Genomic DNA, 27,454 nt, shown 5'->3' with positions numbered 1-27,454 from the left:
CAGTCATTCAGACCAAAATTCAATCTTTGCAACCATTCATTCCCTAGATCAAAATTTTTGATTACAGTATTTGTGCAGATCTTATTGCTGGGTCTTGGGACTTTAGACTGGATAGACCTTCATGAGCCATGCCTTTGTGGATGGGTAGCTCTGGGCTTTCAATAATCTTTCTCTATTCACGAAGAACAGCATCTTGCCTTCAGAAATGTAGGGTAGTTGTAGATCTCTGATGATACACTGTACTTATCTGCTTTGGGAACTATGGGTAACAACCACAGTTCTTATCTTGTTGGGGTCTAACTTATAGCAGCTTATTTATGCATAACAGCCTGAATTTATTAATCACTGTCTTCATTGGTATTATAATCCCAAGAATCACAAGAATGCTTGATATATATGTTTCAGGTATAAGCCCTTTAAAAAGGGATGGACGCAAATATGGTTGCAATGTAATGCTTAACTGTAGACTACAGTGTTGGATGTTCAGGGTAGCATTTAGGCCAGGGGTAGTCAAACTGCGGCCCTCCAGATGTCCATGGACTACAATTCCCAGGAGCCCCTGCCAGCGAATGTCCATGGACATCTGGAGGGCCGCAGTTTGACTACCCCTGATTTAGGCGCTCGTGTACCTGTCAGTAGGCTTTTGGTATAAGGGGATGCTTGTGTATACATTGTGTAGTTGTACAATGGTGTCCAGAACACTGGACTGGTTCATACTCAGGTTGATGGCAGGGTGAAAATTGTTCTAGTTTAAAGTGACCAGATTGTCCCACTTTTGGAGGGACATCTGGGGGCACCTGGCAAATTGTACTTATGTTGAAATTAAAAAATATATATTGCAATACTATTTTTGTGTTCTATGTGTTCTGTGAAACTTTTTGTTGCTCCATATAGACCAAATTTTTAATCAAGAACTCCCCCCTCCCCGGTCAATGGTGTCTCACTTTACCAATGTTGAAATCTGGTCACCTTATTCTAGGCAAAGTCTGCACTTACTTTGTTTATTCCATTGTCAATCCTGTTGAATTCAGATCACTTTGAAAATGGCACAAATCTTCCTCCCCCCCCCCATTGAAACAGGAAAGTGTTCTGCACGTGGTTAGGGTAGTTCAGAAGGGAGGGGAGCCAAGCCTCTTTCTTTCTTTTCTTGAAGGGAGGGGGAGAGGAGCCAGGCAGGGAGCCTCTTTTTTTTCTTGGAGGGGGGGCGGGGGAGAACGAAAAAGACAGAGGAGGGAGGAAAAATCCAGGATCGACAGAAGTCGAGAGAAATTAAGGGCTTCTCCTTTAAGGCAAGCTTGTCACATGACCAGGTATGGCCTATCAGAGGTTCTCTACCACGGAGCTTGGTTTCCCAATCCGGATTTTAAAATATATTGAGCATTAAAAGCACTCCAAGATATCGCACAATAAAGGTAGGGTCACTCTGGATCAATCCTTCTTGCTGCAGAAGGAAAATTCAAATCGCCCAAAATCCAAACGGAAATTGCATTCTGTGTAGAGGGCAGGGACTGAATCGATCTGGGGTTGGAATAAAAGCTCCATGCAGTTTACACCCTAGTTCTAATGTAATTTCTCCAGAATCTATGCAGTGAAATGCCTTCCACCCCATGGTTAGTGTCACAGTTTGTAGCCCCAAACACTTCCCTCCCCACCCCCGCAGCCCGGTGTCGAGGGTTTCGCGGCCCGGTACCAGTCCGCAGCCCGGGGGTTGGCGACCCCTGCTTTAAGGGACCTCTTATTCTTATTCTTATTTGTAAATTTCTGCAGCAATGAATGGGTTAAACATCCCTCTTTCCCTCCCATAGCTGTAATTCAGCTTTAAAGGACCCTAGGAAGATACAGCAGGACATGCTACAGTGTCATCTGTTCTGCCTTCAAATACTGGATTTTGAACAAATGAAAAATACCAAAATTATATCCATGGCTATCTCAGAAAGTGTTCCTTGATGTACAAAGGGACAGCCTGACTAGTATAAAACACTGTTTTAACTCTTTGTTGTTGGTTTTGCTAAAATTGAATTGTTCTGGGAAAAATTCAGCTCATATTTTTATTTACTTCCTCTTTAGCAGAGATTGGTGTCTGATAGACCATACACCTGTCTAGATTTTGTTTATGCAAACATTTACATTTAATGCAAACGTTTACACGTTTTTAATTAGGAAAGAAACCCTGACATCAAGATTTGAGCAAGATGTTAAAATTCCAGGCTAATGAAAGGCTGGATTCATATGTGATAGAAAAACTAAGGAGTTAGTAAGGATCAGGTAAGATCAGTGGTTGCATACTAACTGATAAAGTAAATGTACGTACAGTGAAAATATATTCATATATTTAAATATTTAACCCTCTTTTCTTTCACAGTGGGGACTCAAAATGATTTACAAAACAGTATACATATGAACAATACAAATTTAAACAAAAATATACAACCAACCAATTAATGCAATTAATTATATTTAGAGATGCCTGAGTGAGTGGTTGGGTTTGTATAATTTCTGTCACAATGCATTATGAAGTTGATAACCACAGTGAGAGGGTAATGCTAAATTTAATTATTCGCTAAATTTCAATTGTTCCTTTCTCATTTTACTATTTATTGCAAAGTAAAAAAAAATACAGGTACATATTTGGCTCTTTTTAAAAAGCCCTGAGGGATCTGATCATAGATCATCTAATGAAATACAAAGTTTTTGTGTAATGTCCTTTATACTTGCTGGCTCCAAATACTGAACTTTACTCAACTATTTCTTCTCCACTTTTATTTGCATTTGTATATGAAGTCACCATACCCAAGGGACTGCTTATGAACATCCTCAGAAGTTGTGCTTCAGCAGTCCCTGCCATCTGACGCAAGACAAGGGCCTTCTTGGTTGTGTCACCACAATTCCCTCCCCAGGGAGACTGTCTCCCTCTTTTTGTTGTCTTTTACCAGTAGGTAAAAACTTTTTTGTTTGGTTTGGTGTTACTTCCCTTATTAGCCTTCCTTCCTGTTTGTAGGCTTTAGTGTGTTTATATTTCCCATGTATTTATATTAGGTTTTATTTAATGGTTTTGAATATTATATATATTTTTAATGCTTTTTAATGTTTGCGCCATTGTGTTGTATGAAATATTTTAATTCTGAGGATCCTGAATTTGGGAAATATAGAAATGTTTTAAATAACTAAATAAATTGAGGAACACTTAGTAGCCTCATTGTAGGGTTCTTTTTAGGGGGTCCTCCCCTTTAAACTCTGCATTTTCTTTAGTAGGATGAAACAAACTAGCAACTACCCTGAACAGCTCCTAGTGCTAGTGAAACCCATGTTCAAAGCCTTATCAAAGACACTTCTTACCTTGCAGGATGGTGAAATTTTTAATGAGCTGACCATGCTTGGAATCCACCAGTTTCATTTCTTCCATTATTATCGATAAATTGGATACTTCTGTATCCAATCTTGTCCTCATCACATCCTGTTGCATCTTGAGGCTAGTAGCATCCAGGCGAATATCAGCTAATGTATTGTTCATAAAAGTCAGCTCATCTGTGTGTTTACTAAGAGTTTCTGTGCATGTTGTCCTGACCTCATTGAGGTTGCTAGTTAATGTCCTCAGATGATGGGCAGTATAACTAATATTGCTAATGATGCTGACTATATCCGTCTCAAAGTTCTGAAATCGCTCTTCTTGTTGGTTAAACTTGGCAGCTGTTCCGTTTTCATATTTTTTATGGTGCTCCTGGAGATCCTTCAAAGTTTGATCATTAGCTTGTGCAATAGTAGTGATGTTGTCCATCTGCCCACTAAATGAGCTAAGCTGACTGCTCATATCCTCAAGTGTATCGTTATTAGCTTTGGCCAAGGCTGAGTTGTTGGCTGCTAACATTTGCAAGTTCTGTACTTTCTCTTTAAGCCAGTCTGTGTCCTTCCGTGCTTGGAGGGCAGCCTGCTGAAGATTTTGAAAGTCACTTTTGATTCTTTGGATAGCTTGACTTGTATCATCCACAGATCTTTGCAAAGCACTGATAAGATCTCTTTGCTGGACTTGGGTCTGGTTCAAGTTGTTTAGATTCATGATGACTACACTATGTGAATGTATTTGGCTTTGCAAATTGGTCTGAATGTTATTCTTGTCTTGCTGGAGTTCATTGATATAGCCATTGTAGACCTGGAGAGTTTTGTTTACATTGAGGATCATGAAGGAGTTGCTATCCAGAACACCTTTCATTTGAGTCTGCCTATTATCTAGCACACTTCCAGACTCCTGTAACTTTTCCAGTGTATCTTTGTTCTTTGCTGTTTTTTCTGAAATCTCATAAAGTTGCTGATGGAGGGCCAGGATATCATCCTTGAAGTGTGAAAGTTCTGCATTGATGTTCTGGGCTTTCTCATCTGTTTCATTACCTGAAAAAAATAAGGAAAAGAAGTTTTGTTTACTGTTGATAATAGGAACTCTTAGGCAATGCCATCATTTAACTGGTGAAACATGTTAGAAAATGGCTGGCACACGACCATATGTTTTTAGTTCCTGCGAAACAGAATGCCTGTTCAATTGGCATTATAATGTGAATAATCTGTGCTTCTTAATATAACATATAAGATCTCTTTAGTATAAAACAAAAGGTACAATCCAGAGAAAGGCATAACTAAGCACTATTGATTTCACAAGAACCAAAGTATGTAATAACTTCTATTAAGACCCATTCAAAATAATACATGGCTTTTTTCTTGGACTTTACTATGACTCAACGTGGCTACCGGCTTTTCTTAATTACAGAAGTTTCTAATCTTCTGTGGATTAATGAAACATGTGTAATTCCTTAGTACTGAGCCAGAGCACTGGCCACCTAAGCAGTACTAGTTATTCTAACTGAGAGCCACTTTTTAAGGTCTTGGGCACAGCTTTTTCTCATCTCTACTACCTGAAGTTGCCAGTCATCAGACATGTATACACTGTATGCACTGTGTTCAGCATGTAGCCAGTTAGGCAGCATTTTGGAAATTCAGACTAATTCCTGGCTAGTGATATATGGGAATGTTGGTACAGGATTAATAACCACAAACGTTTTCTCTAATGGAAACAGATGCAACAGAACATATTTCCTTTAATTAAAAAAAAAGGAATGTAAGTATTGGTTAACTGTTGAAGAAATCAGATTGAACAATAAACTAAAGAAGCAAGGATCATGTTGGTGCTTTTAATGCATATGGATTACCCAGGTTCTTCAGGCGACTTTCCACCTTTGAAAGTTTCTCATTGTATATGCTGTGTGATGTGTTCATGCCACCAGTAGCATTGTCCATTTTTTCTACAACTAGAATGAATAAAGACAATATGTTAGCAAAACAACTGGATGACCTGTTGCGGCAAAGATGATTGGCAATGTGGTGTTTGTCTCCTCTGTAAAGTGGACTCACTGGGGAGGTGGGTAAATGTTCTGAAAGGCCAAAGAGATGCAGTGGCAGGATGACTTCAAAACCTTCTTTATGGGGCAGGACAGTGGGGCAAAGGTAAAAAAGGTAAAGGTATCCCCTGTGCAAGCACCGAGTCATGTCTGACCCTTGGGGTGACGCCCTCTAGCGTTTTCATGGCAGACTCAATACGGGGTTGTTTGCCAGTGCCTTCCCCAGTCATTACCGTTTACCCCCCAGCAAGCTGGGTACTCATTTTACCGACCTCAGAAGGATGGAAGGCTGAGTCAACCTTGAGCCGGCTGCTGGCATTGAACTCCCAGCCTCATGGGCAAAGGTTTCAGACAGCTGCCTTACCATTCTGCACCACAAGAGGCTCTTTTAACAGTGGGGTATCGAACCAATTTAGACTTAACAAGGAGCAGAGCCCTAACTACCAACTACCCAACTCTAGCTAGTATATTCCCGAAGACACATCCATTCACGTTAAGAGAGGGAGTTCCCACTTAGGACCTGGCCTATCTCTTAAAGAGACAGATTTCATATACTACAGGCAAGACTGACCTCACTTATGGGACATGTGTGTGAAGGGTTTGCTGCTATTGCCAAGTGCTGCCATTGTCATCTGAATTAGAATGTTGTAACCCGCCACGAGCTGCAAGGGAGTGGCAGGCAATAAATCGAATAATAATAATAATAATAATAATAATAATAATAATAATAATAATAATAATAATAATAATAATGATAATAATAATAATTTATACTGGGAGAAGGACTGTAATGCTCAGAATTTGGGGGTGATCACAGCACTTTATGCTGCTTCTGGCAGGGCTGGATTTGCAGGGGATGTTGGAGGGCAATTTGCTAATGCAGTGAAGAAGCATGTGCAGAACGATCCCCTAACACTGTCATAAATAATGAAGACTCTGTGAATGCTGGAGCTCTGTACACTCCCACATATGTGTGGAATTTGCAGAGTGGTCTGAACTGTTTGGACCTCAGAAGGATGACACGAGGTTGAGAAAGAGACTGGAAAGGAAGAGTGCGTTGCAAGGATTCAAATGACTTGGTTAGGAAAAGAATAGGACTGGAAGAATGGGACTGGAAGAATGTCTGTGCATGAAGAACTGAAAGACAATGGAGAAAACTGCAGAAACTAATTATAAAGAGTTCATAATGGAGATACTGGAAGGTGGCCACAGGGTGAGACATGAGAATAAAGCTACAGTTCAGTACAGCATTAGGCATATTTTAGTTCACTCTTTTCACTGACCTGACTCCTATCCTACTCCTCAATTCAGTTAAGTGTGACATCTTTCCCTAGTGGAAAGAATCTGCCTCTGGCCTGTGGTGCTTGTGCTCTGGGACCAGAGGATTTTCTTCTGGAAGAAGTGTCCCTCCCCTGGAGAAAGGCTCCACACTTAGATTAACAGAATGGTAAATACAATCCAATGAATTAAATGGTACAACCTTAAGTGGTTACAGCCTTCTAAGTCAATTGAAGTCAATGGGCCTAGAAGGCTGCAATTGTGTCTAGTATTGTTTTGTAAACAATAGCCTTTGGGGAGGGCGGTATATAAATCTAAACAAACAAACAAACAAATAAATAAATGACTGGACTCTTGATCTGCTGCTACAGAGTCTAACATGGCTACCCATATTTATCTAGGATCTTGAAATGAGTACTTCTTTATGTGTACCCCTCCCGAGACATCATAAATGGGAATAATATAGTAGGAGGGAGATGATAGGATAGATCAATCAACAACATCAGCAGGGCCCCTGTCCCACCCCCCCACCCCCAGAAATCCACCAAGACTCCTGGGCCTGTTGTGTTATTGTTTTTTATTATTGTTAAATGTTATACAGTTACTTGTTATTATCAGTTAATAATATTATAATTAGTTATATGTAATGTTCTCTGTATAGTTTCTTTCAGTCCCATGTAAACTGCCCTGAGCCTTCGGGGAGGGCAGTATATGAATGCGGAAATAAATAAATAAATATTAGGAACAATTACCTCCCTCCATAGGTAGTAGAGGAGCTTCTAGGGACGTTCCTTCTTTGGAAGTTTTTAAGTAGAGGCTAGATATTTATCTGACAGAAATTTTGATTTTATGAACTTAGGCAGGAAGGGATGTTCCAGTGTTTGTTTCTCTTGGCCCTTCGTTGCATGTCCAGGGAATTAGTAATTGTAGGATGGTAGGTGAAATTCCTCCAGGCCAAGCTGGATTCTAGAGATTTTTGTTGGGGACTGATTACTTGGACGTGAAATTGGAGTCACTGCAGGTACGCAGGTGATTGTGAGTTTCTGCATAGTGCAGAGGGTTGGACTAGAAGACCCTGGAGGTCCCTCCCAACTCGATGATTTTATGATTCATGCTCAAGGTCTAATGAGTCTCAGAGCAGGAAGCATTTTCCCCTTGTTCCACTTGACTGGTTACTGTGGGAAGCAAACATCAATTCCCATTTGCTTATGGCTCACTTCACTTACACACTCATTTGAATTTCTGTTAGCTTTGTATAGCTGTCCTATAGACATAGAGAGCCATGGTCAATGCTGTTTGGTTTTTTGCTCTACTTCCCATGATTTGTATCATCTTTTATTACCATTTATGTAGATTTATTATTTATTACTATATACTAGATCTTTCAACTATTCTAGAACTATCTAGAACTATTATTTGGCAGACAGGAGGCCAGTTAGGGGAAAGAAGAGGTGACACCAGTTGTTGGCATTTAAATGGCCACGGCATTTATTCAAACACCCCGCACACAGAGGATTGGTGCAACAAAGGGCATGAGCTTAAACCAGGCAGTCTGCTGACTGCACCCACGTGCAAACCCAAAATTATCTATCAATCACCCTGCTGAGTTACAGATAATATTTTGAGTCTGCCTAAAATATGGGAGAGAACCCAATGTGGAGGCACAAAGGGCGCAAACCTCCTTGGTTACCTCCTGAGCCCTCCGGTCATGGAAACGAGCTACCAAGCCCACCCTGCTGGGTCTGCTTGCAGCTCGTTACCACCACCCCCTTAAGGAGGCCCCATTCCCCACAGGGAGGCCGATTGCACACCGATTCCCTTACAAATAAGCTCATGCTCTTGTGCAAAATACGCCGTGACAAAACAAGGCAACAAGCAAATAAAACGACATGAAAACAGGGAGGACGGGTGGGTCGCTTGCCCGCGTCCTTGCGAAGAGGCAGGAAGGGAGCTCAGCAGCGTCCTAAGAAGATGCTCCAATCCCTGCCTCCTTCACCGTGCGCGCTGCCAGCCGCAGCGCACCCTAGGAATGCTGCGGTGTGGCCACCAGCGTCGACACTTCTTCCCTCCGCCCCCACCCGCCAAAAGGCGACACGGGTAAGTCCGTGCTGTCACATTGTGTGTTATAAACTGTGTGATAGAAGTGAAAGCTGGTCCTGTTGCAACTAAAAGCAGATAGCTCAGAGCCTCTCATCACATGCTGAAGGATTCTGCCCGGACCATATCTTCTAGTGGTCCCAGTCTTCTGCAGGATTTATTCCTGTAGGGCACAGGACTAGTTAACTGGGTCAATTTGTGAAGTATATACATCTTGTCTAGGACTTGCTCCCTCTAGAGTTTCTCCATTTCTAAGAAGATCCTAGAATGTTTTTTCCTGTCAGATTTGTGTAAGAGATATATGAAACTAATGGCTATTTACGTCCCTCGCAGAAACTGGTCATAATATTGTAAAAAACTGAGATTGAATGTTACTCTGTTTAGTGGGACTCTTAATTTTTGTTCCAGGAATTTGAAAAAAGGTCAGGTTACAAATGAAATTGAATGTCCCAGATGTCGAGTCAACTGCTGCCAGAATCTTCAGTTCCACAAACTTCCTTAGTACATTATAATATGTCTCCCCTCCTTTCTCTTAACTGCCTATTTTCATCTGGCAAAAGCTGCTTTCCTAATGATACTTACATAGAAATACAGTCCCTGGAAATCAGTGAGGTGTAAGGGGCTAGAACATGGGCTGGAAATTCCACATGAATGGTAAAACATTGGGACATGAATGGTAAAACACTTTCACCATAACATATAGTCAAGTCCTTATTATTACGGTACTAGACCAGTAGTCAAATTACAAGGTACATAAAAACATCTGGCATTAACAAGATAAAAGAATCATTGATAACTTAAATATTATTAAAAAAAGATAAAAACATCCCAGCTAAGAATCATTCTGGTTTTAAAACTTACAAGCATTATCTCAAGCAATTGAGACTATCTCTACCTAAGTTGCTCCGAATCCAACCAGCTCTTCCTTGTTTTGATTGCTCTCCAAGCAAATCTAGCCACAACAGAACTTATTTCTGTGCTTTTGTCTGACAATATGTCTGTGATTGCCTCTGAGTTGGGCTTATTCTGTAGGGAAGATAGAAGTTCTCCCCTGAATTGATCGTAGCCTACACTGGAGTAATACATGTTCAGATGTCTCAATGCTCCCATCCTGGCAGATGCATAAACGATCACAGATGGGTATTTTTTTGAATAAGCCTTCCCTAAAAGCGGATGGGAGCATGTTATATCGTAAGAGAGTAAATGAACTCCTGTTCTGGGAAAATAAGATTAAATAAATAAGGTAATGGCCTCAAATTATTAAGTTGGAGACATTGGAAAAAGTGGATTTTTTACTTGATTGAAATCCTGTTGGCGATGGATATCTAGGATTCTTTGTTTTATCGTTTCTTTTGCTCGGTTGAAACCCAGAGACAGTATTAACTGTTTGGATAGACCATATGAGCAAAGTTTTTTTTTCAAGAGTGGATATCCACGGTACAACATTCAGACATCATTAGGTAAAGCAAACCCTTTGTGGAAAAAAGCAATTTTAACCAGTACATGGACGTACATATCCATATTCTGGTCTGGACAGAATACATTCCTGTTTCCACCCGGATTGAAGAGTTGGAAGTGCTGGTTGGTACATGGAGCAGGGATCTTAAAAATTTAGCCTGGGTCTTTTCTAGACTGGAAATATTGGCATTTATACACAATGGGGCCCCACACATCATCTGTGCTAGAGGTTTTGCCTTGAACAGCTTAAGGGCTACGGGAACATTACGCCCACCTTTGTGCCAGAAGAATTTCTGAATGGCACCTGAGCTTCTCTGGGCATTTGAGGAAATATATGGGAGTTTCTACGACTGGTTTCTCTTTAGATCGCATAAATCTTTCATCATAACATATAACCAAGGCATCTGCATGAACACTTTTGTTATGATCCTTCTGTCTTCCAAAAAGGGAATGGGGTGGTATGGACTAGAGGAACTGAGTGCATGTGCACAGATGAGAGTGTACATTACAGTCCAACATGTACAGGATTTATGCATTTGGCAATTCTATGGCCCTCTGCCAATTGTAAAACATATTTGTTGTATGAGAGAAAGTGTATTAATGAGTCTAATATTGACCTTATAGTATATTCTATGAACATTTCAATCTAGAAATGCATTTTAAAAATTCCTTGTAATCTTTTAAAATTGGGTTTTAGCTTGACTGGGAGATAATATGTGAAACTTACCTTTGTATCCCAGAATAGCGACTGTTATTGTCAGCAAGGCACATAGTATATATAAGAGTATGATGGAAAACTTCAGAGCCCAGTTACTTTTACACTTGGTGCATTGTGTTCCTTCCTGGATACCTGCAAAAGAGCATAAAACTTTCGATCGAGTGGAAATTTGCAAGTTCCTTTTCTATTCTGGTTTCTGTTCCACACAATTCTGCAAATCAAAGACTGCAACTCAGTGCACGATAAAAGGAAACAGGTCACCATACCATATGTTAATCTGAAGGCTTGAAAGAGACATTACTTATATAGTCACCACTGAAAACAACATTGCCATGCATCTACACCACTGGAGAAGAGTACAAATGCCCCCCCGCAACCCACACAGAAGTTTAAGTATACAATGCCAATTTTGTCTATTGCCTTGGCCCAAACTCCAGGCAGCCTCCCTCCCGTTTCTAAAGAACCACACATACATTCATTAAATTAAATATTCAGTCTCACTTTACAGAAAACCACAGACAATTTTTTTTAAGTTGAAAAACTGGTCCAGAGAAGTACTAAGGAAATGGAATCATAACATGAAATGAACATAAACAGCCATCTTCAGTTTAACCACTGGCCAGCTGACAGCATTGAGGCTGTTGGACTTTAGTGGGGCCTTTTCCGAACGGAGGGGTAAAATGCGAGTGGCTTCCTGCTGGCAAGCGAGGGATGGTAGGTCTCCCTTCTCAAGGGGAGACCCCTCCCACATTTTCCATCTGCCACATTGAGGCTTTTTGCCTCCTGAAGATTTTATTTCACCTTGGATAACGGATATAAGACACACACCTCTCATTTTTTCCAGGTTTTCCAGGAAATATAATAGGAACATCATTACAGAGGTATGCAATTGTGCTGCAGTCAATGCTGCATATAGAAAACATAGATTAATGCAGCTAGCTGTGTCTCTGAATAATGAACTTCCTTCAGCTTTTACCCTATTAACCTATAAGTGGAGTAACCTCAGAGCAGCACTTTAAGATTAATACTCTGCTTGCATCAAATTAATGAGCTGGTGAAAATGTATTCAAAACTCTTTAGGAGTAAATTATGTTCCCCATAAGGATTAGCCTTTGGCTGGTCTTATGCCCCCCTACCTTTGAATTGTTGTTTTTCAGAGACTGCCTCAAACGCAGCATCAACTACTTTTTTAAAGGACTGATAACAGAAGTTCAAATAAACCGTTGTCTTTCTATTTGCAACCAGCTCCTGCAAGTAACTCAAGAGAGTCCTTTTCTGTGTGTATATGTATTTTTAAACTAGGCAGTTTGCCTTTTGAGAGACTAGGAATTTAGACATGAGGAAATCAGCAGTTAGTTAATTAACTTCTAGTTACTTTGACTGCTTCAGACAGATAAGTTGTATCTAAACATGTGGTTGTTGTTTGAATAAGAGATTGGCCATCTACCTGATCCATTTGAGGTAATATGGGGATGCAGATATGCGTATGATGGGCCCTCTTCTGGATGTTAGTTCTCTGTCAGAAACCTGGGAGTGACCCTAGACTCCTCTTTAACAATGGAGACCCAGCTCACAAAAGTAGCTTGGCTGGTTTTCTTCCATCTTCACCAAGCCAAGCTACTAGCACCCAGAACAACTAGTCACAGTGATCCATGCGACGGTCACCTCCAGACTGAACTTCTGTAGCTCTGCCATGTACAAAACATGGCAGTCTGAGTCCTGACCAGGACCTTTAGAGAGCTCACATTCAACCTGTTATCTGGCAGCTGCACTGGTTGCTGATTGTATTCCAGGTCAAGTTTAGGGTGTTGGTTCTGATCTTCAAGTCTATACGAGGGCCAGGCCCTGTGTACGTGAGGGACTGTCTCTCTGCCAATAGGCTGGTGGTCCCCGCCCCCCCCCCCCAAAATATGGCTGACCTCAACAAGATAATAAATTTAAATTAAAACCTTTTTAAAAATGGGAAGATGATATGCATTGTTTCTGAGGCTGCATCTACGGCTGCCATAGTAACGAAGGCAGGATCTCCAGAGCTGAGGGAATTTTTGAGGAAGGAATGCTGCAAAAAGCTTGCTTTGACTATGTACAAAAGCTGAACTTTTGACTGTATTGATCAGAAGTGAGATGATCACTTGATCTTTTAGGGTCAATACTGAATGCTTGGTATGTCACCTAAATGGATTTTCATCCCCTCCCGCCCAACCCCTCCCTCCCACGTGCATGAGTTAAAATACTCCCAATTCAAAATGAACACTGGCCAGAAGGAAGTTTTTTGTGCATGTTTGCTTAGGACTGATTTATGTGATTTGTGACTGATAAAACACTCTATTAGTAAACCATATATTTTCCAAAATGACAGGTCACTTGCTACCTGACTGGCCCTCAGCTGGGAATGGCCATTCCATGTAGCTTAGCCCCTTTTGGGAGGAAGCTCTCAGCCAGGAACTCTCCACCCCCAACCTCCTGACACTCTCGGAACTTGGTGGGTGGAAGCAGAGCCCCAGTGAGTTGCTGTGGCATGGAAGGGATGGTTGTGGAAAGCAGAGCTGGAGCCAGTGAGTTGCTCTGATGTAGAAGGTGTGTGTGTGGAAGAAGCAGAGCTAGCTCCAGTGAGTTGCTCTGGTGTAGAAATTGGGGGGGGGGGGAGAGAAGCTTGTATTCCTGGGTACAATGGGTTTTGCCCCTAGTTTAAAATATTTTCTGCTGACTGGAAGAGTGGCATAGTAAGGACAGGCAGGGGGAGTAAAACTCAACGGGGCTGTATGAACATGTGCTTGCATGGAAAGCCAAATGCACCCTGTTGTACTGTTCAGAAACAATATAGTGAAGCAACCTATCAAACAGTCGCAAAGGGATCAACAAACATATGAACAGTCCATTGAAAAGAGATCCCTGTTCACAGCCGGCAAACAGGACCTGAACTAAACCAGAGGGTGTTTGAGCATCTGTAATTTGAAGATATTGGCCAGAATGTTTGTTTTAAATGACTTGGTATGCAGGAAGGACTGTTCTTTAGGGTTCTTCAGAAAAATTTTCAGCGAGAGGGATTATTTCCATGACTGTTTCAAATACTGATTTTCCAGGGATTTTTCCTGTTCCAAGGAAACAACAACAACACCCCACCTATTATCAGGGTCATTGATGTTCCAGGGCTCAGCTTTTGATACAAAAATCCCACACGTAGTTCTTGAATGGTGACAACAGACATAGTCAGAATACTCTCAATAAACATCACTCATGCCCTTGAAAGTTTCATTTGGAAAAACATCTGAACCATTTTTTGTGTATGAAGGCATTCTTGGAAACCCACTAAAACTGTAGGCTGGCCCAAAGTATATATTTTTAACTTTGGGGCAGGCACACTCAAGTTTCAAAATCATTACAATTGTATATTCCTGCCCCAAATGCTACTTATAATGTTCATGTTCTATTAAAAGTCCTATTAAAATCAAGGAACTTAAGCATGTACTAGTGCAACAGTGCAGTCCATAATAGTTTTGTTCTGATAAAAGATATGCGTGAGTGCAGCAAATCGTTTTATTCTTGAAAGCTTTCTGACATATTTAGTAGCTTACTTAGGGCTCCATACATTGTTCTGAGAGGAGGTCATGTGTTAAGTCATGCTGAGCTGAGACTTGTTTGCCTCAGATTTTCATGTGCTGTTATTGTTTCATGGTTTGTGCATTCCATTATGCAATCTGAGCACATGGCTTTAATGCTGAACTGCCCTCAGACTTTTGTCACTAGCGGTACATACCAGAGAGGCAGGGTCACTTCCGAATGTTGCACATTTCTTATTGCTGACTTAAACAACATTTAATAAATATCAGATGGGACACAATGGGTCTCCTTTCACTTGACACACTTTTCTTTTTCCTGACTTATTTTAATAAGAGCTTTATTTTTTTTCTCTGTCTCTGTTGGGAAGACATCTGGCCAAACAGACTGGCGCTCAGTACAAAGAGATCCAGCTGGCAGACATGTTTTGGGGACCCCCTTTCCCTGGGAGCTAAGATAGTCACAAAAAACAAGCTAAACAGATATCCTCCTGTTACCAACCTCTGTAGGGTTTGTTTTTCTAGTACTATATTCCATTGACTGGGGACTTTGTTCTCATGCAGGGGGTCCCATCTGCAGATTCTTTTCGGATTACAGATTTTACTATTTTCACCCATTTTCATTGATGCTTTTTGGAGACTCGTGGATAGTGGTAGCTGATGCTAATTGGGGCTGGCAGACTGGACTGAACCTATGCTATTAATCTGCAAAATAAAGAAAAGCGAAGACAGACTATATATTCTCTCTGATTGTGGTTTTACACTCTTAGTTTATACTTTGCAAATAGGCATTTGATTCATTGACTGATCTTAGCTTACTAAATCAATACAAACTACTGCATAGGGATGAGTGTACAGAATAAGGTTAGCAACCATGAAGACCACCCAGCTCCACAGAACAGCAAAACACCATGCACATGTCTTCTCCCCTCATAATCAGAGAATGAGAAATCTTGTTGAAGCAGAATGGAGCTGCTCCTTGTGTAGTTTAGTAATAGCAATGGCAGCCCAGTTAGCCTAGATAAGGCAAATCCAATCCACCCAGCCCAAGTAGCAGCACATTAGCTCACTGGCTATTGGGGAGGCCTCTGTTGTGCTCCTGAGTGTCAACAGATAGTATAAAAATCCACTGAGCTGACCTGCCTACCTATCGTTACCTACCACTTGGATTCCTTCTCCAGTTTTTGGCCCTGAGTGAACATTATTTCCACCCATATATAGCCTTCCCTTCCCCTTGCTGGATATGAGACTGCTTGTAGAGAGGAACTTGGCCCTGCTGAATTTCAAAAAACTACAGCAAGAATGAGATTATGGATGAGGCTGACAGGGTTTTCATCACAGATGAAAACTAAGACGGAACATTAATACAATAACATTTGGAACTTGAAAATAAGACATAGATAAACCAAATGTTTACTTTTACTTCAAAATCTGTAGGAGTTTGCTGGTTTACAACTTTCAAACACTTCACAATGATAGCTCTTTATTTGCTAGCCAATAATGACTCCTGTGAAGTCAGAGAAGAGGTTACAGAAGACTGTATGGAAGATACTGGTTTGAATTTTCAAATAAAACAGATATTCCTATGCTAATGAACTTCAAAATGATTTTTATTCAATTTCTTATCCACGCCTGTGAAAGTCATATTTTAATTACTCTGTACACAAAATACGGTATTTTTGGTCATCTGTCTGCCTCTCTTCATTAATCCTTTCTTCTCCATCTGACATAATAAAGTGTCCCCAAAGGGTGCCATTATTTTCTCTGGAGCAGTTTCAACAAAGGAAATAGTTTTGATTGTACGTAATGTACACAAACCCTTTTCACTAAATTAAAGAATCCTCATTACCCACTTTGACCATAATCTCCCACTTGTTTTTATAACACAGACATTTTACATTTAGCTTTGTTCATGTTCACTGTAGGCCAGACATACAAAATGGATTGCTAAAAATTCTAATTATACACCAACTGTCATAGCCTTTTAATTATACAGAACCACCACACAATGCTCTACTGTGATTAAACACAAAATATCTTAATTGAAAGGACCGGGGGGGGGGGGAGAACCACAACATGGAAAACAAACAAAAAATCTGAACTCCTTCTATACAAATATGAGCCTTGGATTACCATGATACTTTCTGAGGAAATTCACAGATTTGTTTCAGCTGTTTAGTCAAGACACAGAAAAATACTAAGACTATTTAATTTTGAGACTCATAGCCTTTAAACTCATTAAAAATACATGTCTTGCTGAATGAAAATCTCATTTATGAATTTGCATTTGTAAAACGGTCCACCTACCCCCACCCCCAAAAACTCCCATTAAGCTTATGGATCTAATTAGCACAACATTTAATGCAGGAAAATGGGGATTTCCTCCAGAAACGTGGCTATACCGAGGTGGTGAGCTCCCCTTCACTGGCAGTCTTCAAGCAAAGGTTGGATACACACTTTTCTTGGATGCTTTAGGGTGCTTTGGGCTGATCCTGCGTTGAGCAGGGGGTTGGACTACATGGCCTGAAGGGCCCCTTCCAACTATATGATTCTGTGATTCTATAAAATTTGAATGATTTTGTGACAAGATGCAAACTGAAAATATACATACAAGCAATCTCTTACTACTTATGCCATGGATTGAACCTTTCTCCATGGGGGTCTATATCCAATTTAAATATCTGTTCCAAGGAAAGAAGAAACATATAAATTAGATGAAGTCTCCTTTAGAGGAAAGTTTCAATTTTTCTCAAAGGAATAGTAAGATCCACCCTCATCAGTAAAGAGGCCTGTATTCCGAGAAAGTAAAGAACTTTTAAGCTGACTTGATATCAGAATCTTGTACTTAGAGAAATACTGGTCCAGCCTAAGCAAACACATATTGAAATTGTTTGGCTGTTTTGGTAAAGTATTTTTAAGGATTAGTTATTGAATGAGAAAAAACCCTAAACTGGACTGAACAGGTCTTATTGGATTTCTTTCTTTGTTTAGGATGATTCAATTATTGCAGAAAACCTTCAGTGAAGACTAGCACTATAGTTCTGCAGCCCCGGTCAAGGATGATTAAACTCAGTTTGGAATCTGCAGAGTGAGAAAAGGGTATTCATATTGTTGATGGTTTGTTCATTTTACACTCTTAATACTAAGGCTTTACTCTCTCAGTCATCCTTACAACAGCCCTGTTGGAATTATTACCCCACACTGTAAATGAGGAACAGAAATTGAGAGAATTGTGGGTCGTCATCAAGTTAATTTAGGAGAGAGACACGCTGGCTCAGGACTCACATTCTTAGTTGATATGCTAACCCAGTTTCTAGTGCAGGAAATTTTCATTATAAAAAATCTGGATGTTTCACGTACAAAATCCCCTGCACACTATCCTGGAAATAAGTCCTTTTGAACTCTGAGCAGACATGCTTGGAAGACATGTTAACAGGGACCAATCTGGTGCTATTTTGTCATTCTCAGATGCCAAGTGAACAATAGTCTGCAGAGAAGAGGTCTCAGATTTTTTAAAATAGATCCAACAGTTGCTTATTAGGCCAATGCCGTGTTAGCTGTAAAGCTAAATCTTATGCTGAACATAATCATGGCTGCAATCATGTTTCTTAGTAACAGAAATACAAACATGTGTTGCTGTTTGAGACCATCCACCCGAAGCACTGCTGAATGTTAGGCAAATTCAATAACAGAAATAGCAACCTAAGCAAACGTTGAAACATAGTATAATAGTCAGAAACATAACTATCACACATTCTTCTTGCATGCATACTTTATGAGGGAATCTCTTGATACTTTATGCCATCGTGTCTTGGCTTTATGCAGAACAGCGAAACAAATACTTGCAGTGTTCTGCTGACATAATCTACCTAGGAAACACATAACAAATCTAATCTTCTGAGTTGGTATTGTTGGTTGAAAGCTCTAGCACATGTCTGTGTTTTGAAGGAAACTAGTATGTGTTTCATTTACTGTAACAGTTGCCTACTCTACAATTTGGTTTCCATAAAATGTTGGATGGTGGTGGGCTGTATCTGTTCTACCATCATCATTTTCTGTACTTTTCAACACTTTCCCTATAAACTAAGAAATGTATACTGTAGAAGGGAACAGAGGATAAGAAAATGACTATTGGTTTCAGGAGTTTAAAATGGTATGTATGTCTGGAGAAGTTCAAAAACATACCAGAAAACTATTTTATGTTGTGGTTTTTTTTGTGCTAATAATATTGAGAGTCACACATGATTTCTCTTCCATTGCACAGAATATAAACATTCTGAGATCCCTTCTCAGCACCCAGGGAATCTGTGATCAGCTTGCCAACAAAAATAACACATCTAACAGTCTGATTGCATTGTACTGTGAATATACAGAGTGTTGAAATGAAAGCCCTATGAGGAAAGGCTGAGGGACTTGGGAATGATCAGCCTAGAGAAGAGGAGGTTGAGAGGGGACACGATTCCTGTCTTTAAGACCATATCTGCACAGAGGGCAAAATCATACATTGTCTCTTGCCCACAATTGCAGGATAATAAACTGCGCCTTTTTGCCCCTCCATACTTTAAGCCATCCCACTTTTTTCTGCCATTGCGTCGCACCTTTCCCCTCCTTACTAGCAGGTGGAAAGGGCAAAAGAGAGAGCAACACGCTCTTTACTTACCACACTTACCACAGCCTGTCAATCACTAGAGGCAACCAATCCCCTCCTAGCATAGGTTTGGGGGTCTTTAAAGTCCACTGGAGCTCCAAAATTAATTTTTTTTTAAAAAAAGGGAACTTGCGTGTTGCCGTGTGTCAACAGGGCAACATTGAAGCATTGCTTTGTTGAACCGCATGGATAAATTTTCCTTTTTCCTTTTGCTGCTTGCTGTTTCATTGAGTGCAGATCCCACCCCCATAACACCTCCCCCATGCTACCTGTATAAGCAGTAAATAGTAAATTAGGAGCAGTAAATTGTTGTTGGGGGTTTTGGAGGTGGGTGGGTTGTTTGGTATTTATTGTTATTTGTTTCTTACTGTATCATGTTTGTTCTTGGGGTGTTTTGGGAGGATGGTGATCATTCCACTGGGGTGGATCATTCCACAAGGGGTGACCACAGCCACTGAGCTTGCCCTACCATGGAAGGGCTAGTCTCTTCAGCGGGAATAGGCCTGCTGATGGGCAGAGGCTGGTGCTAAGTGCCAACTCAAAGAGCGTTGGTGTGGAGGATATCATGCTCTTCTCCCCCCCTCCGCCTCCCACACACACCACTTTTCTTTTTCTTTCCAGGTGCAGTCTCAGGAAAGGGAATTAAAAGCAGGTTTTGTGGCCAGCTGTCCAGAAAAGTTCCCAGGGCTGCCAGCTGGATGCACAGAGGTTGGGAGGGGTAAGGAACAGTAGCAGGAAAGCCTCTAATGACCCCACACGCAGCAGGAGATGGAAGAGCCACGGACAGGCAGTGGCTTTGCGCTCAGATTTCCCTCTAAACAGAGAAATGGATCCACATAGGAATGCAGGGCACACGTCAAAGGCCACCCAAATCCTGGGGTTCCTGGCTAATATACGGTGAGGGAAGTAGAGCAACAACAGCTATGTAGTTCCCCCTGCTGAATAGGGATGAAGTCCAGGGTCACAAACTCGGTCCCAGGATCCCTCTCCAGGGCAGCTTTTCTCTGTGACTGCTGCTTGGAAGTGGGGGGCCACCTGTCTGAGTTCTCCAGTTGCTGATTGCTGCTCTCCTCTGTGGCATGCTTCCTCACTTTCAACTTCAGGCTCTGAGCCACACACTTTTGACAGCCAGTCCCATCCCCTCCCCATAGATGCCCCTAAGGATTGTAAAATAGGGGCAAGTAATTGGTGCAGCTCCAGAGCCCTTGTTGTGATTCACACAACAAAAGTACTCCTGGCACAAGGTCTTGGCCTTTGAATGGCACTTGAGCCCGGTCCGGTTGTGCCCGAGAGACCTCATTTGGCATGCTGCCTCTTTTAAGACCTCTGGGTTGCAACTAGAGACATTGAGAGTCTTCTGGACTTTTTCATCGCAGAAGATGGCCAGGAGGTCTCTAACATCGATGTCCTTCCATGTTGGTCTCCTGCCACCAGATGTGAGGGGCATGGAGGATTCCTGAGAGGTGGAGGGGAAGGAAATCACTTGTGAGGTCAATGCATTTGATGGTGCCTGCGAGTTTGACACCATCTTTTCCGTGAAGCTGCTCACAGAAAATGGGCGGCAAGCAGAGCTGGTTGCCTTTTCTTTCTTCACGCTTTGCTCCTCCCAAGGGGGTTCTTGTTTCCTGATTGGATTGAGAGCCTCGCTGACCAAGTTGATAGGACTACAAGGATCACAATCTGGCTTCAGTCATCCCTAGCAATATTTCTCTCCTCCATGGAGCACGCGGCTGCTGCCGTTTCATGAAGTGGCGGAGCAATGTATACGTGTTTCCAAGGTCAGTAAAGTGGGGGGAAAATTTTTTTTGTATGTTTTAAGTGCAGTGGAAACCCATAACACATGCACACAGTGATGGACGACAGGTCTCTGAAATAAAATCCCCCTTCCAACCTGTCCATGTACTCAAAACAAAGAAATTAACAAATGTTTAAAGGTTGTTGCTGCCACCCACACCCAACATAAGCATGTTCCCTTAAATGATAAAATTTTATTGACTTAATTTTTTTTACGATGTACCATGTATATGTTCACTTTGCATGCCACTTTAATGTTAAAATGATTTTTTCTTTTGGACGTTTCACCTACACGTGGATATGCATATGTGTTGCTTTGCATAAGCCACCATTTACATTTTTTTCCATGGCCAGGAACATGGGAGAGGGAGGCGGGTACAAGGGTGAGACAAAGCTGGCCAAGACTATTGTGCGTTTTCCCCTCCATACGGTTTTATCCCTGATTGCTCACTGGTTGCTCACTGATGGTTCACACAATTTAGGGTGGTAAATTCAATTTTGTTGATTCCCGAAATTGCAAATTAAAAATGGCCAAATTGCGACCCGGCTACTAGACAGCTGTGGGATGCAGGCGATGTCATGTGGAGGGGTCTCTAAAACCTGCCAGCATTCAAAGGCTGTCCAGGAACATTTTCCTCATTCAGAAATGGCTTAAGTATTTGAAAGGTTGTCACTTAGAGGAGGGCAGAGAAAGGTTCCTGCTGGCTGCAGAGGATAGGACCTGCAGTCCTGAGTGGAGAACGATATTGGCTAGATATCAGGAAAAAATATTTCACAGAGTAGTTCAGCAGTGGAATCGACTGCCTAAGGTTGGACAGATGTTGCATTCCCAAGTCCCTCAACCTTTTCCCACAGGGCTTGGTCCTCAGGCCCTGAATCATTCTCGTTGCTCTCCTCTGAACCCTCTCAATTTTGTTCATATTCTTTTTGAAGTGAAGCCTTCAGAACTGTACACAATACTTTAGGTAGGGTATGACAATGTGGTATACAGTGGGAGTATTACATCTTGTGTTTTTGATATAATGTTTCTGTTTATACCGCCCAAGGCTGCAGGGTTCCTCGACATTGGGTGGACCATTTCTGTGGACCCCCTTTAGTGTGGTAGGTGGGTTTGGGGCCTGTCTTGATCAGTGTTGGGGGCATGGCAAACTCTGGGCTCCTGACTAGGAAGCTTGGGGGGGGGGGTGCATAACCCAGGAGAACTGGACAAAGGATTTACATGATATGGAAAGCTACTGCTGTAAGTAGAGGAAAACTGGTGTTTTTAATGAAGGGAGACTGGGGTATTAACAGAGAGTACCAGCCTTCAAAGAAAACTAGAAAAGTGCAAAGAAACTCAAAGAAAAATACAGAAGTATTTAGGTAAACACAGAAACAAAACCTCAGTGTGAAGAACTCAGAAACTAAGAAAAAGCTTCTATTCCTCAGAAAAGCCTGAACATAAAATCTACAAACTGCAAAGCATCTGCTTTTTCTATCAAAGTTTCAGCTCCTAGTTCCATTTACCCTTTCCCTCTATGATAAATAAAATCAATTTTTTTGTTTGACTTTAACACCATCTCCATTCTGAAAAGAGGGCTCCTACGCCATCCCTTGTTCCAGGACTGAGCTAAAAGGCGAATTATCTGTCTGTGATAGGTGGGACTGTCAGTGTTAATATTTTACAAAAGAAACCATGCCTCTTGGGCAGCTAGGTCAATGAGGGAACGGAATTCTCTTTTTTGTAGTGAAAAATTTAGCTCAGTATGAGGCAGTATGAAGGGAGTTCATCATAGTCACACACTCTCAACATGACCTACCTCTTAGGGTTGCTATGAGCATAAAACAGGAGAGGTAAGCTATACTTTGAATCCACACTGGAAGAAAGGCTGGGTACAAATGAAGCAAATAAATGAATGAAATAGCATGTTGAGGACTAAACATGCTCCAGAAAGGATAGGATGTGGAAAAAACAAAAGTGCTTTTTTTTCCCTGGGAAAAGATTTTAAATAAATAAACTGAACCTATTTAAATGCATTTATGGTTCTGGATCCATGGCATATCTTTTCACTTTGGCTATGACTTAGGGCCTGTATCTTCTTAAGGTGTCAAAAGCCGGAATAATTTTGTCATGCTCACCAACATCAGATTTGACAAATGTCAACTTCTAGTTCTACTTCTTAACTTTCCCCCTCCTCACATCTGCTTGTTATCAGTAGCTATCTCCCAGCATGCTTCCGAATCATTTTGCAAACTCAAAGCACATGCTTGTGCCTGCTGTGGAACCAGCCATTACTGGGCTATTTACAGGACCTTTCTGACCTGAAGTGTTCTCCACAAAGCAGAAAACTGCCAAGAATTTCAGTTTACGGGATTCCCCCCACCATTAGATTTTAACTATGTTGTTTCATTTACTTGCAATAAGGCTGCATCTCTCCACGTCTTGAAATGGACTTCTGAAGGAATGACTAACAGCGAGCCAGTCCAGAACTTAAAAGGGACATTGTTAATAACCAGTCATTCATGGGGTTTACTCGTTCATTCAGATTTCCAAACTTTTAAATGCCCTCTCAGCAGTTTGTTCCTTGCAGTACAGTGATGACAGGTGATTCACTATTGTGTGTGTATGTGTGTGAACATGCGGTCACATTCTTGGGCCTTTCACCACAATTCCATAAGGAGCAGAAATTTCTCTAAGACATTTCACAGTTATTTTTAGTCTGAACACTGCATTTCAACCCCTACGTGTGTGGAAACCTGTAATCAGCAACTTTGAATATTTCTCAGTTGTCTGCAGGACAAATTCTAAGCAGTCCTGCTCTGAAGTAACTACTGTCATATTATTCAATGCAGCTTACATCCATGGAAGTGTCTGTAGGAGTGCACTGCACAGTTACTGCTTTCTTTAGAAATCTTCTCACTTACCTAGTTCAGTACTCTGATCCATGCCTTGGGCATGACACCTGCACAGATAAGAAATAATGAGTTCCCTCCCTGCTACTGATTAACCCACACAGCCCTCATTTATATATCAGGCATCACTTATGTGCAGATAATTTGTTTTTGCTATACAAGGATGGGGCTGAGACTAGATGCTGTCTGGTTGCATTATAGCTGTGATTTGATTACTTCCACCTCCATAATCAGCACACATTTATATTCTTCCTCCTTATGACTGGCATTGATCTATCCATGTGTGCATTATAACTTGCTCTCCACTTTACATATGAACAATTCAATATAGTTCTCTTGGCCCTCCAAACTTAAAAAAAAAATCAGTAGTAAAAGTGAATTCATAAAATGGCAGCAATTGTCGGATTAATACAGATAAGGTGGCAGGTATTATAAATATGTTTCAGTAGCACATCCCATCTTAATATTGTGCCATTTATTTGAGCATATTTCAAACTCAATTATTTGTTCATTTACATGTACATTTAAAACAAATCAGGGAAGGAAAAATCAAGCAATAAAACCCGTAGTCAAGAACTGCCTGTTGTAAACAGTTGTATAGTTTCATTTACAAAACGCTTACAGTCTTAAAATTAGAACTGCCTGGCATCTTCCTGAGTTTACACATGGCATAAAATGAAGGATCTAAAATAAATCTGTGTAGTACTTCTTAACTCTTGTCACGTTCATATGCAAAACACCAACAAAAAACAGAAAAGCAAACTTGATCTGCACATGTTTTGAAAATTAAAAATTTTAAAAATGAAAAAGATTGCAGTGACATCAGGAGATTGAAAATATCTAAAAACCACAGTAATTTCCATATATCCATATGAAGATGTCTTCAGTTGAAACAGTTAACCATATGTTCACACTCCCCCATTTCACACCAAGGGGAACATTTATGTACTCAGAAGTGCCTTGTTCTCATCTAATACAACATGGAGAATTACAGAGAGAAAACACTAAGTGTACATAGGTCAAAATCCAATGCTTAAACCTAATCCAAATATGCCTGAATTCTTCCATTTATATTATGAGCTTGAAACAAAACAGTAGGTTTAGTAAATGCAAAGCTTTTGGCTTCAGTCCCGACACATCAGGGAAATTCCAAGGCCCATTCCGCACAAGGACCAATGTTGCCAATTAGTTTCACAAAGCAATAATGCTATTTTAAATAGTGGAATCTTGGTGTTCCGCATACCTGCATTTATAGTGGAATCCAGTAGCATTTCATTCGTTCCCCACAGGTTTCCGTTCTCGCAGGAATCGCTAGAAAGGAAGCGATTTTTTCTGTACTTGTTCCTGCCCCTGGCCGTCAATCAAATGAACAGCCAATGGGCAGTTGTTATCATGCTCCCGAAAAGCCCCTTTCCCTTTAAGCACAGTTTAAAAAAACACACACACGCGTTTCAATGAATATGCCTTGATTCTTCCTAAGGTAGAGACCCATCTAGCTGGCATGTGAGCTGGTGAGTCATCGTTACCACGCTCCCCTGAGTGGAAAAAAAATCCTTCCCCGCACGGGCGTGATTTTTGGCCGAAATTAAAGGGAACTGGCAAATGGGGCTGTGTTGTGCTTGGGGACTTGGGGGAGCTTTAAAGCACTTCTGTGGAGGGACTGTAGCTGGAGAAGCCTCTCTGGGTGAATGAAGCCTCGCTGGTTTGTTGCTTTCCCCCCTCGCTCCGAGGGGGAAAAAATGGCAATCGCTTAGCCGGAAATTCGGAGGAGAGAGCCAGGGGGAGGGACTTTGTTGCAACCACTACACTGAGAACGCACAGGTCTTTTTTGCAAGTGTTGCAGGTTGTTGGCAAGAGTGTAGCGATTTTCTGAGGGTGAATCCACTTTTCTGGATTCCCCGGAAATAGCTACAACAAAGCGATTTTCGCGCTAGTGTTACAGGAGTGTTGCAGATTGCTCATGACGTCATGTGGAACGTAGTTTTAGTGGCAAAAACAAAATGCAAGACTAGTGCTATATTAAAGTCGTGCGGAATGGACCCAAGTTTTAAGACAGCTGCTCCATCATCAAACAATGCCATTCTGAAAGAAAAACTGAATAAACTAGCACTGATTCCTTACTATTTCTGTTCATTGATTTTTTATGCACAAGATGACAAGCTTCGTTTGGTAAAACTTGGGACAACAATCAGAATATAGCTAACCTTTATATTTAATTGAAGTACTGGCAATATATTACATATATTTATCATCATAAGTGAAGAATTATATATTTCTGCATCTCTTCATTACGCCCAGTAGTTTTTATCACTGCTCTTGAAGTGCCGTAGGTCATAACAGTGACGCTCCCATAATTTCACTTAGTTTTTATATACGAGCATTGCTTTTCTTTCAGTAAATTATGATTTCACAGATTTCTCGGTCTTTGTAATATATTTTTATTTGCTAAAGAGTTTCCCCAAAAATTTCAGAAACAGCTAAAAAAATCTGGATGATCAGATTGCTAATGACAACAAGCTACTAACCTCGTGCACATATAACTGCCAACAAGTTGCAACTGATTTATAGCAACCCCAGTAAAGAGCATTCAAAGCAGGTGAGACATACACTGCTTTCCTCTGCCACTGCTTTCCTCTGCAGAATCTTCCTTTGTGGTCTCCCATCCAAGTATCAAGCCTGCTTAGCTTCTGAGATATAACATTGGGCAATACTATGCTGCTTTCCCTCCCCCTACTAACCTTAGATTAAACGATAAACTCTTATCCTATGTAATGGTTATTTTTGCTAGTCTGGGTTGGGAAATACCTGGAGATTTTTTGGAGGGAGCCTGAGAAGGGTCGATTTTGCAGAGGAATTTTGGAGAGTGTGGTATACTGCCAAAGAATCTTCCTTCTTAAGTGGCCATTTTCTCCAGGTGAATTGATCTTTGTCACCTGGAGATCACCTGTAATCCCAGGAAATCTCCCACCACCACCTGGAGGTTAGCAACTCTGTAGTGGAATATAAGGGTGCAGGAAGAGGTGGGGCAACCTGCCACGACTAAAACTCCAGCCTGCAACTTGGCATGAAACCTCCAGTGCATAAACGGTCAGTGAGTGACATCTGCCCTGTCCTCATTTATTTTAGGATGGGAGAGTGAGAAGCCATAAGAAGATACTTTTTAATAGTTCAAGGCAATTATTGCTGGGAGAAAGTAAAGAATTTCACAGTTGTCACCACAATTACTTTGCTACAGATGGAACAGTTGTTTGTGATATTTTAACCTGTTTGTGAGAGAAATGCAAGAGTTTCTTTATGTCAGTTGTTTGAGTCTGCTACATTGAAGGGAGAAAGGTAGATGAAAACTGTTAAAACTAACAAACAAATAAAAAGAAATATAGTTTGCCTAGGGCTAGGAATTATTTTTGTATATTAGACAGAGAATCTGCAAAGTTGGAGTTTATAATGGAAAGTCTACACAACTTTAGCTACAAGCAGACTCCGTTATAAAACAAGTAACTAGCCCTTTTGAGTGAAACCATAACCACATCAGTTTATACTTCCCAACTATAGCAATTCCTGTGGCTTTGTTTGTTTGTTTGCCACAATTCTTTGGAGTTAGGAATATTCTGCAAAAGAAACAAAAGCC

General features: G+C 41.0%; 1 protein-coding gene across 2 annotated transcripts in view; it reads right to left on the bottom strand.

Annotated features, from left to right (window-relative positions):
* The window catches only part of LOC143828393 (collectin-12-like), a 104,276-nt gene that overhangs the window by 16,390 nt on the left and 60,432 nt on the right, over nucleotides 1-27,454 (bottom strand). For both annotated transcript variants that reach the window (XM_077318811.1, XM_077318810.1), the window contains 3 exons: nucleotides 10,945-11,067; nucleotides 5,196-5,294; nucleotides 3,337-4,383 (listed from right to left, as the gene is read on the bottom strand). In XM_077318811.1, coding sequence (XP_077174926.1) covers nucleotides 3,337-4,383; nucleotides 5,196-5,294; nucleotides 10,945-11,067 — 1,269 coding nt within the window. The remainder of the gene's footprint in view (nucleotides 1-3,336; nucleotides 4,384-5,195; nucleotides 5,295-10,944; nucleotides 11,068-27,454) is intronic.

Source organism: Paroedura picta, unplaced genomic scaffold (genome assembly GCF_049243985.1).
Source record: "Paroedura picta isolate Pp20150507F unplaced genomic scaffold, Ppicta_v3.0 Ppicta_v3_sca25, whole genome shotgun sequence".
NCBI lineage: Eukaryota > Metazoa > Chordata > Lepidosauria > Squamata > Gekkonidae > Paroedura > Paroedura picta.
Note: the sequence above shows the minus strand (reverse complement) of the source record. Positions and strands in the feature narration are given on the sequence as shown.